At 56.3% G+C, this 16,140-nt stretch overlaps 2 protein-coding genes across 9 annotated transcripts in view; one reads left to right on the top strand and one right to left on the bottom strand.

Moving 5' to 3' along the window:
* Positions 1-6,914, top strand: part of PI4KB (phosphatidylinositol 4-kinase beta) — a 25,204-nt gene extending 18,290 nt beyond the window's left edge. For 6 of the 7 annotated variants that reach the window (XM_049880453.1, XM_049880456.1, XM_049880457.1 and 3 more), the window contains 6 exons: positions 398-502; positions 737-860; positions 1,636-1,901; positions 4,344-4,476; positions 4,762-4,882; positions 6,020-6,914. In XM_049880453.1, the coding sequence (XP_049736410.1) occupies positions 398-502; positions 737-860; positions 1,636-1,901; positions 4,344-4,476; positions 4,762-4,882; positions 6,020-6,201 (931 nt within the window). In that variant the 3' untranslated portion in view covers positions 6,202-6,914. Of the gene's footprint in view, positions 1-397; positions 503-736; positions 861-1,635; positions 1,902-4,343; positions 4,505-4,761; positions 4,883-6,019 lie in introns of all 7 variants that reach the window. The other variant, XM_049880458.1, reaches the window with a different exon arrangement.
* Positions 6,910-16,140, bottom strand: ZNF687 (zinc finger protein 687). Of its 2 annotated transcripts, none has more exons than XM_049880448.1 (9): positions 16,038-16,140; positions 10,635-12,772; positions 10,300-10,478; positions 9,720-9,896; positions 9,429-9,591; positions 8,968-9,300; positions 8,740-8,852; positions 8,397-8,538; positions 6,910-8,257 (listed from the first exon to the last, which is right to left on the bottom strand). In XM_049880448.1, the coding sequence occupies exons 2-9, from the start codon at positions 12,753-12,755 to the stop codon at positions 7,763-7,765; spliced, it is 3,723 nt and encodes a 1,240-aa protein (XP_049736405.1). In that variant the 5' UTR covers positions 12,756-12,772; positions 16,038-16,140; the 3' UTR covers positions 6,910-7,762. The 2 variants fall into 2 exon arrangements, with proteins under 2 accessions (XP_049736405.1, XP_049736406.1); XM_049880449.1 differs by lacking the exon at positions 16,038-16,140 and adding an exon at positions 15,831-15,934.

The following is a 16,140-nucleotide window of genomic DNA, read 5'->3' as shown; positions in this document are numbered from 1 at the left end:
TTCCATTTGAAAGGGCTTCAGAGTGCTGAGGGCACCAGAGAAAGGAGTCAGAGCAGTGTTTCTCAAAGTGAGGTCTGAGAAGCAGGTGTCTCAGAGCCAAGGAGGAGGAGACCTTGTTTAAAATGCAGATTCTGGATTCAGGCTTCATTCTCAATCAGAATCTTAGTGGAGGAATGGGGGAGGGCCTGGTAATCTGCATTTTAACACAGTTGCAAACCACCAGGTTAGCAAAAGGTGCCACTGGTATGTTTCCTTCCATGAGTCTCTCTCAGCGCAGGTTCCTATCTTTGTGCCCAGAATCAAGGAAACGGCTCAGGAATTGCCAGCAGCGTAGACATAGGGGTGTCAGACTCTGGGGTAACTCCTCCAGGCAAATGATGTGTTTCCTTCCTGCTAGACGGCGCCTTTCAGAACAGCTGGCTCACACCCCCACGGCCTTCAGACGAGACCCAGAAGACCCCTCTGCAGTTGCTCTCAAAGAGCCCTGGCAGGAGAAAGTGCGGTGAGTTGGACGGGGGTCTCTGCACCCTTCACGAAGCCCAGTGACAATCGGTATTGTCCATCAGCCGCCCAAAGTCCCTGTACACAGGGACAACCCAAAGGACAAACAATGGCCTACACTGGAACTCAGGCAGTCTGAGTTCTTGCCTTGTGAGGCGTTTGATTTGGATTTTTGGTAGACACTCTGTTCTCACCATGGATTCACCCTATGGCACCCTTCCCTTCTCCTTCACAGGCGGATCCGAGAGGGATCCCCCTATGGTCATCTCCCTAATTGGCGGCTCCTGTCAGTCATCGTCAAGTGTGGGGATGACCTTCGGCAGGAACTGCTGGCCTTCCAGGTGTTGAAGCAACTGCAGGTAAGAGAAAGGAGGGAGAAAGAAGAAGAACTCAGCCCAGCTCCAGCCCACCTCATGAGATGACCACATACATGGTTGTGCAGGGAGTTCTGCTGGGGATCCCTTTCCTGCCCAAGTCTCAACTGGATACACAACTGAATACACTAAACCTGGAACTACTTTCCCCTGGGCGACACAGCCACAGGAGCAGCCCCACAGTGACCTCTTTTGGCCATTTTATGAACTGCACCTGCGCTGTTCTGATGACTGCCACTTCAGGGTGCTGCTGGGTTTGTCCTTTAGATCAGAACTCCCAGCTGCTCTGCAGCAAGTGGGTTACAGATGTGCTGAGACACTGATCTCCTGAGTGCCCTGGGCTGGGCACCTATAAGCAACTTCAGCTGTTTAATCCACTTGGTTATATAAACATGTTCATTTTCTTGAGATGCTTTTTCTGGACCTAGATCCTTTTCTTGTTGTTCTTGGAACTAGTCTTAATGGTTCCCATTCTCCTTGCTGGTGAGGCGACCACAGGTTTCCTGTTCTTCCTGCTATTTTTGGACTTTCTGTGTATATGATACCTTTCCCACGTACCTCTGAGTGTGCTTGCCTGTGTCTCCGTCCTGGACTTTCTTTCAGAACTCCCTGGTCTTCAGTAAGATCAGTAGGTCTCACTTACATGGTGGCCTAGAATTTCAGGCCACTAGGGAGAGAGGTTGGGGCCAGAGGGAATTTTAGCCTTCTCCCCCAGTATGGAGAAAAATGATAGTCCCAACACCTCCCTATCTCCTCACAGTCCATTTGGGAACAGGAGCGAGTACCCCTTTGGATCAAGCCATACAAGATTCTTGTGATTTCGGCCGACAGCGGCATGATTGAACCAGTGGTCAACGCTGTGTCCATCCACCAGGTGAAGAAACAGTCGCAGCTCTCCCTGCTTGATTACTTCCTACAGGAGCACGGCAGCTACACCACCGAGGCCTTCCTCAGTGCCCAGCGCAATTTCGTACAAAGCTGCGCTGGCTACTGCTTAGTCTGCTACCTGCTGCAAGTCAAGGACAGGTAAGTGACTTCCTGCCCTTGTCCTAACCATTTTTCCAGGTTCACTCACGTGTCATTCTCCTTAACTCATTACCACCTTGCTGAGACATAAAGATGAAGCCAGCAACATTTTAAGCAGAGACAGATGTGTTCATGTGACAGGAAGCCAAAGAGGCAGATGGACAGAGGCTAAAGGGACAAAGAAGGGAAGGGTTCAAAGGAGGAGTAGGGGTTTGAGCGAGCAGGGCCTTGAAGGACGAGGGACAGTGAGGACAGAGAAGGCTGGGGGAGTATGTTCCACGTGAGGAAACAGCTCATGTGATGAAAGCTTGGGATGTACCGCCTGTCAGAAAGGGAAGTTGAGGCCAGCTTAGAAGGGCCTTTGTTGTGAGCTGAGTTTATTTTGTAGGGAGCAGGGTGATGTGATACAGTCTGTGGTCAGCGAGTATACCTCTGTGCCGTGGGTGAGGGTGGATGGAATCAGGCCTTTGTTTGGCAACAGTCAACCCAAGAGGTAAGGGAATCTGGCACGAGGATAATGGTAGTGACCGCGAACAGAAACGGAAAGATGAAAATGAAGAACATGGTGGAGATCAAGTTGAAACTCCCTGCCCTGAATTCTTCGTTCTTCTCATTCCGACATACAATTTCCAAAAACTTAAGTATCTGTTGTTATACCCAGACCTGTCATTTATTTCAATATCAAACGACCTTTAAGAGGCATACCTATGCACATGGGTGAACATGTTGTCCATATTGCCCTGCCTTCTAAGAGTGTCTCTGGACAGTGACTCAGGGCCTAGGGCAGCTGCCCTGGGAAGGCAGAACTGTAGTGGCCTGTGCTTCCAGGCCTTACCCAGCCCCATAGCAACCTAGTGGCAGCAGCTTATCAGAAACCTTGCATCTGTTAGGTGCCTGCCATGGCTTGCCATGTCCTAAGTAAATCACAAGAAAACCCTGTTAGACAGGTGTTTTCTTCATCCCTATTGACAGATGAGGGAAATAAAGGTCAGAGAGCTTTCAGAACCTGTGCTTACTCCATCCTGCCAGCCCTGTCCATGAACCTGGCTGTGCACTGGAGGGCTGGAGGGAAATGGAATGATTTAAAGGGAATTTGGTTGCAAGCTTCAGACTAATCCTGAAGAGTCAGGATTTTGAACCTAAGGACCAAAGAACCTGGAGCTGAACCTTGGGATTGAGTAAATGGATCGGAGGGAAGTTGATGTTAGGCAGGGGCCTCAGGGCATTCGTTTAGGAGACTCAAGTATGTTTGAAAAATGAGTGAGAGTCCATCCGTTAAAAAAAAAAAAGGTGTCGGGGGGCAGCTGATAAACCTTTTGTAATAACTCAAAAAATAGATGTAGTCAAGCTATGAATGGAAACAGTCACTGAAAAGAAGTGGCAGCAGTGACTGGGGCTCCAAACTGGAAGCAGGTCCCTTTAACGCTTCAGAATGAGCCCCAAACAGTTTCCCAGCTGGAGCTAACTCCAGTAGAGAAGAGAGAGAAACTGCCCCTTACTAGCCTTGGAACCTTGGGCAAGGTCACTTCCTCTTTCTGGGCCTCAGTTTCCTCACCTATAAAATGAGAGGTTGGACTAGGACATCTCCTCGAGCCTTTTTGGCTCTCAGGATTGTGCTACCTTTGCTAAGCCTTTAATGCTTTCCCAGAAGGGAAAGAGTCAGGCGAGCCTCCCTTCTCCCTCTGTCCTCCTCTCTAGGTCCAGAGAAGGTGGCCTTCAGACCATGAGCTCTTGGCCCAACAAAGCCTCTGTTGACACTGTGGAGGTCCGTTATGCTGAATAGGCCAGGCCTCGAGTGCCTAGCATGCTAATTGTTCCTACTTCCACAGGCCATTCATGTGGGACTCAGAGACCAGGGATTTATCTTCCTTTGACTCTTTTAACTCTACTTCCTACACCTGTCCTGCAGTAATTGCCTCCTGAGATTTTTTACAGATGTGATTTTATCAGAGAGTTACAATGTACCCCCTGAGGCTCCCACACCGTTTTACATTTAAACTCCCAATCTGCTTGCCTCTGGTTGTGGCTCCCTCTGGTGGGGCCTCTGATGTGCAGTGAGCTGATAGGAATTACAGAGAAACCACAGGTAAACAGTGAAGGCCTCCCACTGAGCAAAGCCCCTGTGACAGGGGCTGCAGCCTCAGACACCTTCTACCCTTGCTTTTGGGTTCTTTAGAAGATTGGGATCAGTTTGAGTGCTAGAAGTACGATTTCAGGAAAATTGGGATAATCTTAAACTATCTTTATTAAATTGTTAACAATAGTAATTTCAGAACCCACAGCCTTTGTTAGCGATTTTCTTATACTGCTAGCTTTAGGTCCTAGGTGGTTAAGTTACAGGCAGCAGGAAACATGGCAGGGGGCTCTTGCCTGGTGTCATGTGGCCAGTGTGTCATGGCCTCAGTCAGCCTTACTGCTTTCCCTTCCTCTCCCCCTCCTCAGACACAATGGGAACATCCTTTTGGACGCAGAAGGCCACATCATCCACATCGACTTTGGCTTTATCCTGTCCAGCTCACCCCGAAACCTGGGGTTTGAGACGTCAGCCTTTAAGCTGACCACAGAGTTTGTGGACGTGAGTCAGGAGGGAGAGATGCCTCCAGGTCACTGTGCTCTTTCTCTGTCATGGGAGGGGGAGCTGAGGGGGCTTTCCCAAATTAGGGAAGAAGAGAACAGAAACGGTAGTAAGTCAGGATGAAGGGAGGCTTCCTGCCAGCTAAGGCAGTGGGGGAATAAAGGAATTTGGTGAGCTTGCCCCAGGTACAAGGAGGACCACCCAGTCTGAGAGGTATGCCTATTAGGACAGGGACAATTCCTACTCTAAGCCACTTATGCATACAATGCTCTCCTCTCTCCACAGGTGATGGGTGGCCTGGATGGGGACATGTTCAACTACTACAAGATGCTGATGCTGCAGGGGCTGATTGCTGCTCGAAAACACATGGATAAAGTGGTGCAGATTGTGGAGATCATGCAGCAAGGTGGGGCTAGGGGGAGGCAAGGGGCTTGGGGCTAGAGCAGTGCTCGTGGTACCTTAGGATTCCCTTTGACGCTGGAGCCCAGGACCATGGAACTTCCAGAAAGTTGATTCCATTCCAAGACTGGGGAGGGAGGTCCCCAGAGGGTTTCCAGCTCTGGTCCAGTGACTTGTTTCTCTTTCAAGACCTTCCTCCTGACTCCTGGCACAGCTAGGTCCTGGTGGCAGATGCTACCTGTTGGGTGTACTCGGGGCGAGCAGTTCCCATCTCCAGCCTCCTGACCCCTTTTAACCTCCCTATCCCTTGTACCTCTCAGTTTTTCAGCCTCCTCCTCCCATCTCTCACCTCCCTTCTCTTTGTCCCTTGGGTGCTTCAGTCACCACTTGCCTCCCCATTTCACTTTGACCTGGACTGCCCTGTCCTCAGGCACCTTTCCCTTCCCCACTGCTCGCCCCTCCTGCTGGGAGCTGAGGATTCTTTCGCTCATCTTGGTCTTTCACTAGGCTGTTTCCTCACTGCCCTGCCACCTCCTAGGCTTTGATCCAGGATCCTATCCTCTCCAGCTCCTCTGGGCCCTTGTCCCCATTCCTCTCCTTAAGGCTCAGGTGTGCACAGGGTCTGAGCTGCCAGTCTCCTCCTCCTCCTCCTCCCCACCCCTGCCCCCACCCTGCAGGTTGTCGCCGGTGCTCAGGAGCATCCCCGTCTGGCCCCGTGATGACGGTGGCCCAGGTCATCTGTGAGTGTCAGACGTAGCATAGGCAGAGGCCTGCAACCAGATAAGTGCCCAGCTCAGGGCCCATTGCCCAGAACCTCTTCCCAGCTCTCTCTCCAGGTCCTAAGACCCTGTCCCCTCAGCCCTTAGCAGGGGAGATGTGGTACTGGCCCTGTCCCTCCTCCCCAGGCATGCCCTCACCTACAGAAGGGCTTAGGAGTGTGGGAGAAAGACGGGCTCAAGACAGGGTCTCCTACCAGTCTTCTCTTCTCTCTGCCCAAACCAAACTACATCCACTCTCAGGGCTCTTCCTGAGGTGGGGAGGGGAAGGGGCACTTCAAATACCCCTGGCTGTATTTACTGTGGCTGTTACTACCACCGCTCCCTCCTACTCATCCATGACCCTCTACCCCCACTGTTTCCCCCAGGTTCTCAGCTTCCTTGCTTCCATGGCTCCAGCACCATCCGTAACCTCAAAGAGAGGTTCCACATGAGCATGACCGAGGAGCAGCTCCAGCTGCTAGTAGAGCAGATGGTGGATGGCAGCATGCGGTCTATCACCACCAAACTCTACGATGGCTTCCAGTACCTCACCAATGGCATCATGTGACACTCTCCTTCTTGGGCCCAGGAGTGGTGGGAGATCCAAGGGACCCTCCGTAGGAGGGCCCTTGTCTGATAAACTCCAAACCAGGAAACCCCACTCACCCAACCATCCACCCAAGGGAAACGGAAGGCAAGAGATACAAAGGATCATGTGGTAACTGCAAGAGCTTGCGGGGGCGGGGGGAGGTGGGGGTGGGAGAGCCAGCCGTGGAGGTCCAGAGTGCTGGGACTCCCTGCCCCCCAGCTGTGTCAGTATTACCACCTGACAGACTCTACGACTTACTGTCCGCCGAGAACAGAGGTGATGACGGTGGGGGACACTGGGGCCTTTTCCCTCACCAGGGTCTGAGGGGTTCTATCCACAGGCCATCCTCTTAATCTGCTCTGGGTCCCAGGAAGTGAGGGAAAGAGAGCAGGTTCTTGGTACTTAGGACTTGATCCTGTGGTTGGCCTTTGGCCATGCTGCTGCCCGACTGTGCCCTCCCAGGGACTGATTCCTAGCTCATGTTCCCCTTGCTAGGTGGGCTCTGGCATGGAGTTGTGCACTTGCTGAGGTTTCCCATCCCGGGGGCGAGGAAGGGAAGACCATAGCCCCTCCAACGTGAGGGTCTGGCCTAGCCACGGGGAATCCCTTCTCTGATCCCTTCCCCATACCCAGGGAAATAGCTCTCAATTTTTTATTTTTAATTTTTGTTTGAAATAAAGTCCTTAGTTAGCCATCTGTGTCACTGGAGTTATTTGGGGGGGGCGGGGGGAAGTGAACAGATGCCTCAGTGTCCAAGACACAAAAGGCAAAAACAGAGGTGGAGAAAGACTGCTTTTCCTGCCCCCCACCCCCCCACCAATCTTGGCCCTAACCACCCCCTGCCTGTCAAGTCCACATTGTCCAGGTCATATAAAAAGAAGAGCCTGAATGGGGATTAAACCACGAGCAGTTTTAATGGTCTGGTTTTCTCCCTCCCGTTTCCCCCACTGTTAGTATTATTATTACTACAAGAATAAAGGATTCCTGAGAGTGTGCCCCTCCTCTCCCTGGGCCCTCCTCAACAGGACTCATTCCCGCCACCCCCCCCTGTGGATTCCTGGGGAAAAATACAAGTGAAAGGCACTGCAGGGGTGGGGGCTCGAGCGCCCAGGGAGTCTGGGGTGGGGCCAGGCCAGAGGACAGTCCCTGCCTGTGCCTGAAGAAGTTAAGGAGTGTGTCCAGGATGCTCCCCAGCATTGGTCCTTCCCTGTTCCTGTCTAGCAGGGTAAGAAAGTCCCTTCCTCCCACCCCAGTCCCACATGGGTCTGCAGCAGAGGGGGATTAGTGTTGGGCTCAAAAAGAAGGAATGGAGGGCCCACTCTACTAGGACCCAAGTGCCAAACCCAAAGGGGGGAGGGGGCCCGCCAAGAATTATAACCCTCAAAAGCCTTTTTTTACCCTTGGAGGGGAGGGAGAAGTTGAACAGAATGTGAATCGTAACAAAACTCCCCAGCCCAGGGACCAGGCAGCAGCAGTGAAACCCAGGTTCCTGGGAGGAGTGAGGCGGGAGGGTGGGGGTTGGCCAGTCCCCAGCTGGGGCCTAGTTGTCCCCACTGCCCCCCTGCCGAGCCCTGATGAAGGCCATGCCATGCGTACGGAAATGGGTCTTAAGGTTGAGAGGGCTGTCACAGCTCTTGCCACAGACCTTACAGGTCAGTGGGCCCCCAGAAGTAGGCAAAGGTGAATCTCCACCTTCTGGGTCGGACTTTGGATGGGGGGCCTCTTCCTCCCCCTCCCCCAGCCCCAGGGCACTGGCATTACCCACACCCCGCCTCTTCTTATGGCTGATGAAACGGTGCCGGCTTAAGGAGCCAGGGGAGGCAAAGCACAGGCCGCAGTCGAGGCACTGCTGGGTACCGCCGTCCACCCTCAACCCCGCCATGAGGCTCTGCTCTGCTGAGCCACTGCTCCGATAGCGCAGGGGGCCGTGGCCTCCGGACCTGGGTCCGCCTCTGGGGGACTTGGCCGGCGGTGTCGTGCTGTCAGGCTCCTCGCTGCAAGAATCAGAAGACTGGCGGCGTTTCCGTCCTGGGCCCTGGAGAAGAAGGAACGTGGGCCTCTCCATCACTCCCTACTGTCCCTGGCCCCCCTGCCCTGGCTTTTTGAGGCCAGGGTCCACCCCCTGCAGTTTCCCACTCCGTGACCCCAATACAGCAGACTGGGCCTCTGCCTACCTGGGCTCTGGCACCGGGGCCCCGTGACAGGGCACTCCCCCGCCCAGGGGACTGAGCCCCAAGCTGCAAGCCGTGCCGGACCTGGACGTGCTTCTCCAGGATCAGGCGGCTGCTGAAGGTGCGCTTTCCCTCTGTGCAATACCTAGAAGGGGACAGCGGGTGGCATGGGCACCACAGGCACAACTCACAGACCAGGGCCCGTGGCTGCTGAGAGGAAGGCAGTTGCCAGAGCAAGGGGAGCCCTCAACCTTCAAGCCACTGAGACAAGAGACAGGTGGGAAGGTACTTTCGGGGGGTTTCCCTGCAGGGCAGAAAGAGGAAGGGGCGAGGGGACCAGGGTTACCTGCATGGGTAAACTCGCTTGATACCCTCATGATTGACCCTGACGTGGCGCCTCAGGCTGGGGGCGGAGCAGAAGGAGCGTTCACACAGGCGACAGGGAAACTTCTTCACTGACTAGGAGAGCAGGGGTGGGAAACTTCAGAGCTGGACTCCAGAACCCCGCGCTTCTACCAGGTAGGCCAGTCCCCAGGCGGCCCTCCAACCTTGCTGCCCTCGGGACTCTGCTCACCTTGCCGTGCTCCTTCTTCATATGAGCCACATACTCGTCACGCTCAGGGAACCAGGAGTGACAAAGGCCACAGGTCCAGCCTCCAGGCCCCCCGCCCCCACCCTTGATGCCTTTGCTCCCGAGTTCCCGCCGGGGCCGCTTGGTTGGGCGGGGGGGCTCTGGGGAGCTGGGGAGCTCCTCTTCTTCTGAAGATGACGATGATTCCTCAGTAGCAGGGGCTGCCCCTCCCCGAGATACAGCCAGCTCCTCAGGCTCAGTCTTAGGGCTCAGAAAGGTACCCCCGGCCCCTTTCCCAGCAGTCTCCTCCCCCAAGCGTCCAGACTGATGGGTGTTCTGTGAAAGGAAGATAAGGGGGGTTCCTGTTGGGGGGGGGACCTACCCTTTCCCATCCTGAAGGTTGTGTGACCCCAGGCCCAGGTCAATGGCGGCTGAGCCCCGCCCCCCACCCCTTGCCGCCTTACCTTGAGATGTTCCAGCATGGTCTTCTTTTGGGCAAAGAGCAAAGGACAAGATGGGCACTTAAAGACACTGACGCGCTGGGGCAGCAAGTGCTGGTCGAAGTGTGAGGAGAGAAGGGGCTTGTGAGTGAAGACGGTGTCACACATGGCACACTTGTAGATCAGCCTATGGCGTGCAAAGGACAGTGTGGCCATCAGGCAGGGATGGGGAGCCCCACCCCCACCCGGCCCCCTTCAAGGCCCAAACCCTGCCCCAGCCCATTCTCCTCCTTGGGCTCCCTCCCCAGGTCTCACTTGGCCTGCTGCGTGTGGAAGCTAGGATGCTGGGTGTAGAGGTGGGCATGGGCGCTGGGTGCAGACTTGAAGGCCATGGGGCAGATGGGGCACTTGTGGAAAACCTCGCAGTGTGACGTCTGGATGTGGGACTTAATGGAGTTCACACCCCCAAATACCACTGAACAGCTGGGGCACCTGGGAGAAGAAGTGGGAGGCGCTGAGGTGAGGTAGGGGCATCTCCATGTCCACCCCCGCACCCCACACTCATTCTCAGGGACTGCGGGTTCTGAGGTCTATCGGGAAGTCGGCGGCGGAGCATGTGCAACATGGAGAAAGGAAGGAGCTATAGAGCCCCAGTGCCCCAAGGGGGCCCGCCAAGGCAGAGCCTGAGCTCCAAAGGGGCCCTGCTCTCCCCGGGGAAGACAGACGGCAGGGTATGATACCTCAGGCTGAGATTCCCAACAGGGCTGGGGGATATGGCGGAGAGGTGGGGGCTCTCCTTGGGAGGCCATCTCCAAGGCTGGTGCTAAGATACATGAACCATAAAGTACGTGGGGAAAGTGTCGAGACAGTACGTGGCAGGAGGGGTGCGAGGCACCTGTATCCTACTCTGCGAGAGAAATGCAGACAGGCCTCTCGGAGATGGGTCTGAAAATTGGCTTGCAGGAAGTTGCCCCCACACTCAGGACAGACGTGGGGGGGCCGGTTCTTATGCATGCGCTGGTGGGCACTGAAGCTGCAGCGATTGGGGAGCATCATGGGGCAGGTCGGGCACACCTGTGGGGGGGGGGTGAAACGAGGTTAAGCTAGTGAACAGTGGCCTGTCCCCCATGACTTCTCCTAATCAAATCCCCCAACACCTTCCTAGGTTCTATCCCCACAGCATCTGCTGGTCCTCCTCCCCCCAGGGAAGGGCTGTGAAAGACAACTCACATTGCTGGTGGCCCCAGGGGCAGGGGGTCCGAGCTGCTGGAAGTGGGCAGCCATGCCAGCCTTGTCCCGACACTGCTCCTTGCACTCCAGACAGCGGAAGCACGTGTAAGCAGAGGAGGCGGGGGCAGCAGGCGGCTCGGCCGAGAGCGGTAGCACAGGGGCTTCGGCAGCAACCGTAGCAATGGCAGAGGAGGTGACAGCTCCCTCACCCTTGCCCAAGGCAGGCAGGGCTGGAGGTCCAGGGACAGGTGGGACAGCCACAGGAAGCAGGGGTGTGATGTCCGGCTGCCCCACCATCTGGTCAAGGGCGACAGGCCTCATGACCAGATGCGAGCACTGCATAACGAGCCCCTTATCCTTGTGCTCGCGCGCGTGCAACAGCAGGCTGCACTTGTTGAAGAAAACCAGGCGGCGGGCACAGTGGTTGCAGGTGACCTCAATGCGCATGCTCCGGCGGTCATAGTGCCGGGCCAGGCTCTTCTCCAGGGAGAAGGCATCCCCACACTCAAGACAGCGGTAGCCCAAGGGAGGCAGGGCCAGGCCCGCCTCAGCGGGAGGACTCAGGTTCGGCCTGTAGGCAGGCAGTAGGTTCTTGCTGTTGAGGATCTTGTTGAAGGCCTCCACCAGGCTGGACTGGGTCCGTGAGATCACTGTGCCACCCCCTGCCCCTGGCCCAGTGGCCGGCTTTGAAGGCTGCACCATCACCACCGAAGCCCCGTTCACCTTCTGCCCCCCCGTCCCCAGCCCAGCCCGCCCCTCAGCTTTGGGCAAGGCTTGGGGCACCAGGCCTAGCACATTCTTAGCCATTGTCTTAGGGCTGGTGGCAGTCCCCCCTGGCAGAACCACAGCTTTGCGGGCCACACTGGCTGCCATCAGCATGGCTGTACTGGCGTTCTGGATGGTGGCCACAGGCAGCACGGTGCCCTTTAGCCTCGTGCCATCACCCAACTGGACGCTCACTACCTTTGGGCCCTCAGGAGTTGGGGGTGCAGGTGACAGCTTTAGAAGGCTAGCCTCAGCCAGGAAGGCCCCCTCAGCCGGGGGCGCAGGAGGATCAGGGTCTGAGGGGACCCGGGTTACAGTCCTCGTGATATTCCCACAAGACGTTTTAATGGTCTTGATCCGCACCTTGAGCGGCCTAGAGGAGCTGGAGGAGGCGGGGGAGTCATTGCTGTCCTCATCTGCAGCCTCAGCTCCACTAGAGGGACTCTGGGGGCTTCCTGGGGGAGACTTGTCCACTGGGCCCTCTTCGTCCTCCTCCTCTTCCTTTATAGGCTGACAGCTGGGCACTTTAGGGGAGGCAAGAGGGCTCTGGTGCCCAGGAGACTGCTTGAAGAAGGGCACCCCGGCAACATGGGGAGGCGAGGCGCTGGCAGGCATGTCTGTGGCCTCAGGGCTGGAGCCTGAGCCTCCAAGAGCAAGGCCCTGAGGACAAAGGGGGCTGCAGCTTTCCTGCTTCAAGGCCCCCAGCGGTGGGGAAGACCCAGGTGGCGACAGAGCTGGGCCATTCTCCTGAGCCAGCTCAAAGGGTGAGGGGAAAGGAGGTGGGGTCATGGCCCCTTCATGAGGTGGGGAGGATGCAGAGGGAGGCAGCGGATCAGGGTCCTCCCCTGGCTCAGGCCCAAAATGAGCAAAGAGGTCCAAGGGTGCTTTGCCTTCCATGGTCTTTTCTTTCCAGGAGCCACCACTGGGAGGAGCTGGAGAGTGTGGGGTTCCTGGGAGGGATGGCTCAGGGCTCCCAAAACCATTTTGCATCAGACGGGGCCCCACAGGCTCTTCCTTAGTCACTCCCCCAGCCCGGGCCCCTTCCCCTCCTGAACCCCCAGCCGGGCTCTCAGGCTGCTCAGGACACACAGTGTTCTTGACAATGACGCTGACTGCCGAGATGTCTGGTGGTGGCAGGCCGTGGTCAGAGGCCTGGGCTGGAGCCCCAGGGCCATCTCCAGCAGTTGCTGCTGTTGCATCTCCAGATTCACCCCCTACGTTGGGTTCTGGCTTCCCCGGGCCTCCTGGCCCCTCATTCTCTTCTGGCCCAGAGTGGATGGCTTCATTCGCATCAATGTCGGGAATGTCGAAGGCAGCAAGAAGGTCGTCAAAATCAGGGGTCTTCATGTCCCCCATAGTGGCAGGTCCCAGACCTGATAAAAATAGAGAGAAACTGAGACCCCTGGAAGCAAGCACCTTGAATCCCCTCTCAGAACCCAAGAGTACAGCCCTGCCATAGTGCAAACTGGTGCACTATGAGAGAGCTGGTGGAGGTGGTTGGTTTGCCAAACCCTAAAATTGCTAAGAGGGTAGTGTGCACATACCAGGGCAGACAGCAAAATCCAAAGGAGCAGAGGAAAAGAAACGTCTCAGAAACACAAACCAGAGTACTAAGACAGAACAAGTTCAGTGAGCATCTTGGATGAAACCACCTCGCCTATCCTGTGTCCAGCACAGAATCAGTTAATCAATACTATTACCAAGGAAGATGATATACAAGATGCCCTAGGTTTAAGGGTTCATTCATGCCAGCATGAACGATATTTTTTTTTGGATCTTTTGGGGTCTACAGAGATCTGAAAAGCCATATGTACAAGGGGGCAGTGACTTAAGCAAGCCACTAAACCCACTGCCGTCGAGTTGATTCCAGTGCATAGCGACCCTACAGGACAGAGCAGAACTGCCCCACGGAGTTTCCAAGGAGCGCCTGGCTGATCTGAACTGCCGACCTGCTGGTTAGCAACCGTAGCACTTAACCACTACGCCACCAGGGTTTCCGACTTAACCAAAGATGTAAGCAACTCCTTGTTACAATTTTATCACCGGTATGCTGTATAAGCATGTTCCTTCACTATCTTACTCTCGCTGTTTGAAAGAAGGGACAAGTAATCCATACACCATAGGGTCATTTTGAGCATGATATGAAATTGTAAATGTTAAGCATTAGAACCCCGAGAGTGGTTTATTATTACAGCAGCTGGGTCAGATTAGAACATGTCAGGTCAAGGAAGAGCTGAGAAGGAACAGGCACTGGAAATCCACGGCCAGGGTCACAGACAACAGCCAAGGGTCATTTAAGGTCAAGTCTAGGGCAGCTGGGGTCTTCACTGACACCTAGAGATCTAGATTGATCAACAGACCAACTGGAGAAATGGACTCAGGGAAATCACTCAAGAGACCAAGAAGGAAATAAGACAAAGAAAGAGAAAGAGACAAAGAGGAGACAGAGGGGAAAATGGTGACAGCAGCCTGGTCACAAGGGCCCCAGCCTGTGCCTCTCCAGTCACAAACACCTGCTGCTCGCTCACGGACCTTCCCCAGAGTACCTTGACTCTCCCTAGCCCGCCCTCCCTGCCTCCCCACCCTGCTCTCTCAGGGCTAAAACTCCAGGGTGCAGCCTTATCCAGCAATCACAACGGAGAAATCCAGGCTCCTTTGCTCCTCTAATTTCAGCTCTGAGCTCCTCACCCCAGTTTATCTCCTAACTCAAACTCCTCACCCTTTTAATTTTCCTTTGGCAACGGTTGCCCAGTAAGTCTCACCCAACCCCAACCTAGCCCAATACAAAAAAAAAAAAAAAAAAATCCCACAAGACTTATGAGGCACTAAACTCCTACAAGAGTTTCTATACCAAAAACCACCAAACCCAGTGCCATCAAGTCTTTTCCAACTCATAGCGACCCTATAGGACAGAGTAGAACTGCCCCCGTAGAGTTTCCAAGCAGCGCCTGGTGGATTCAACTGCCAACCCTTTGGTTAGCAGCCGTAGCACTTAACCACTACGCCACCAGGGTTTCCAGAGTTTCTATAGCCAGGAAAAAGTAACTGAAGAAGTCCCTCTCCTTATATATTCCCTGCCCAAGAGAGCCATTTCCCAGGGCCAATTCTCTCACCTTTTTCCAGCCTTTAGACTGTAACTGGAGAAAGTCCCAGCAGGTGGCAGCTGGCACTGCCAGGACCAAGGTGGGGGTGGGAGGAGGGGGTACCAACTAGAGGCAGAAAGAGGAATCCTCCCTCCACCCCACCTCCACCCCCACTCCAATTCTGCAGACTTTGGGTTTAAACAAAGCCCTTCATCCCTTACCTCTACCCTGAAGGGCCTCCAAGGCCCTGCTCTGCCTGGCTCTCTCCAGACCTGGAGAGGCCTGTACAAGCTTCCACTCAGGCCTTCAGAAAAGTGGGCTGGTGAGCACAGACCAGTGGGGACTATGCGAAAACACCTGCTAACTTGCCTCCCCTGATCACCTCCTCCTTTGGCGTCCAAGCAACTTAGAGGTCATCCGATGGCCACCCACAGCGGACAGACAACCAAGCAGCCCAGCTCAAGGCCAAGGAGGCTACCTCACCCCGAGGCCCAGGCTCAGGCCAGGCCTTTCTGCGACTGCTGAGCCCTATCTTTTGGGCTCCTGCCCCCCACCCCCTTTCCCTATGTTCTTCCCCAAAAACCAAAGGAAGAAGCTGAACAGGAAGAGGGTGAACTGGCTCGGGTCCGGTGGGGGCTCCAAAGCCCTCTGCCCGGGCCTGGGGCCTACGCTGACAGGGGAGGGCGAGGGGCCGGCGGCCAGGGGGCGATTAGGCTGCAGCCACGCTGGGCAGCGGGCGGAATTAAGTCCCTGCCATCTGCCGAGGGCCGACGCCGTGAGCACGCCTGGGGTGGTGAGGAGGGGGCGGGTTGTGTGCAGAAAAAGCTACAGGAGAAACTGAGGCGCGCAGCGTTTCACCCCCACCGACGTGCGAAAGGACGGGCCGCAGACAAGCCAGGCCCGTTGGGAGTTGCGGCGCAGCACCCCCGAGCCCAGGACGACGGGTGGGAGGGTGAGGAAAGGAAACCGGGAGGGGACCCTCTGCGGGACCCGCCGCTCTCCGGCCGGGGTCCGTCCCAACTCCCACCTCCTGCCCTCCCCACCCTGCGCAGCGCAGCTCCGCGCCGCCCGGGCTCCTGGAGGCTTTCCCGAAAGTGGGGAGTGATCAGAGGCGCGCGGCGGGCCCGGGGCGCGAGCCTGACTCCTGCCTGGGCCGGGGCGCTAACCCGCGCCCAGTCGGGGTGCAGCTCGGCTCCGGCCTGGCCCAGCTCCCCGCCCCCACCCGCAGGCACGGACACCATTTTAGGTCGCGACATCCCGCAGCCTCCAGTCCCCGGGCCGCGCTCCGGGCGCCGCTCGGGCCGGGGGCTCCAGGACTTGGGGTCCCCAACCCTCCCTCCATGTTTACCCGGCTAGGGGCTGTGCTTTCAACAGGCTGGGAGTTTCGCCCATCCGCCCCAAAGGATGGAGGCGGCGCCAGGGCCTTCCTACAGGGCGCCCCAGGGGGGCGGTGCGGGGAAGGGGGCAGTTAACTAGGTGGGGGAGGGGCGGGGGCATTTACCCGCCCCCCCAGGGGGCGGGACCAAGAGCGGGTATCTACCCCAGGCAAGCTTACTTGCTCCGCTCCTAGTGCGGGCCGAGACCCGGCGGTCTCTGCCCTGCTCCAGCCGCAGCCACCGCCGCCGCCGCCGCCGCCCTCCCCGCGGCCGCCGCTACTT

This window comes from Elephas maximus, chromosome 3, assembly GCF_024166365.1.
Source record: "Elephas maximus indicus isolate mEleMax1 chromosome 3, mEleMax1 primary haplotype, whole genome shotgun sequence".
NCBI classification, from domain to species: Eukaryota; Metazoa; Chordata; class Mammalia; order Proboscidea; family Elephantidae; genus Elephas; species Elephas maximus.
Note: the sequence above shows the minus strand (reverse complement) of the source record. Positions and strands in the feature narration are given on the sequence as shown.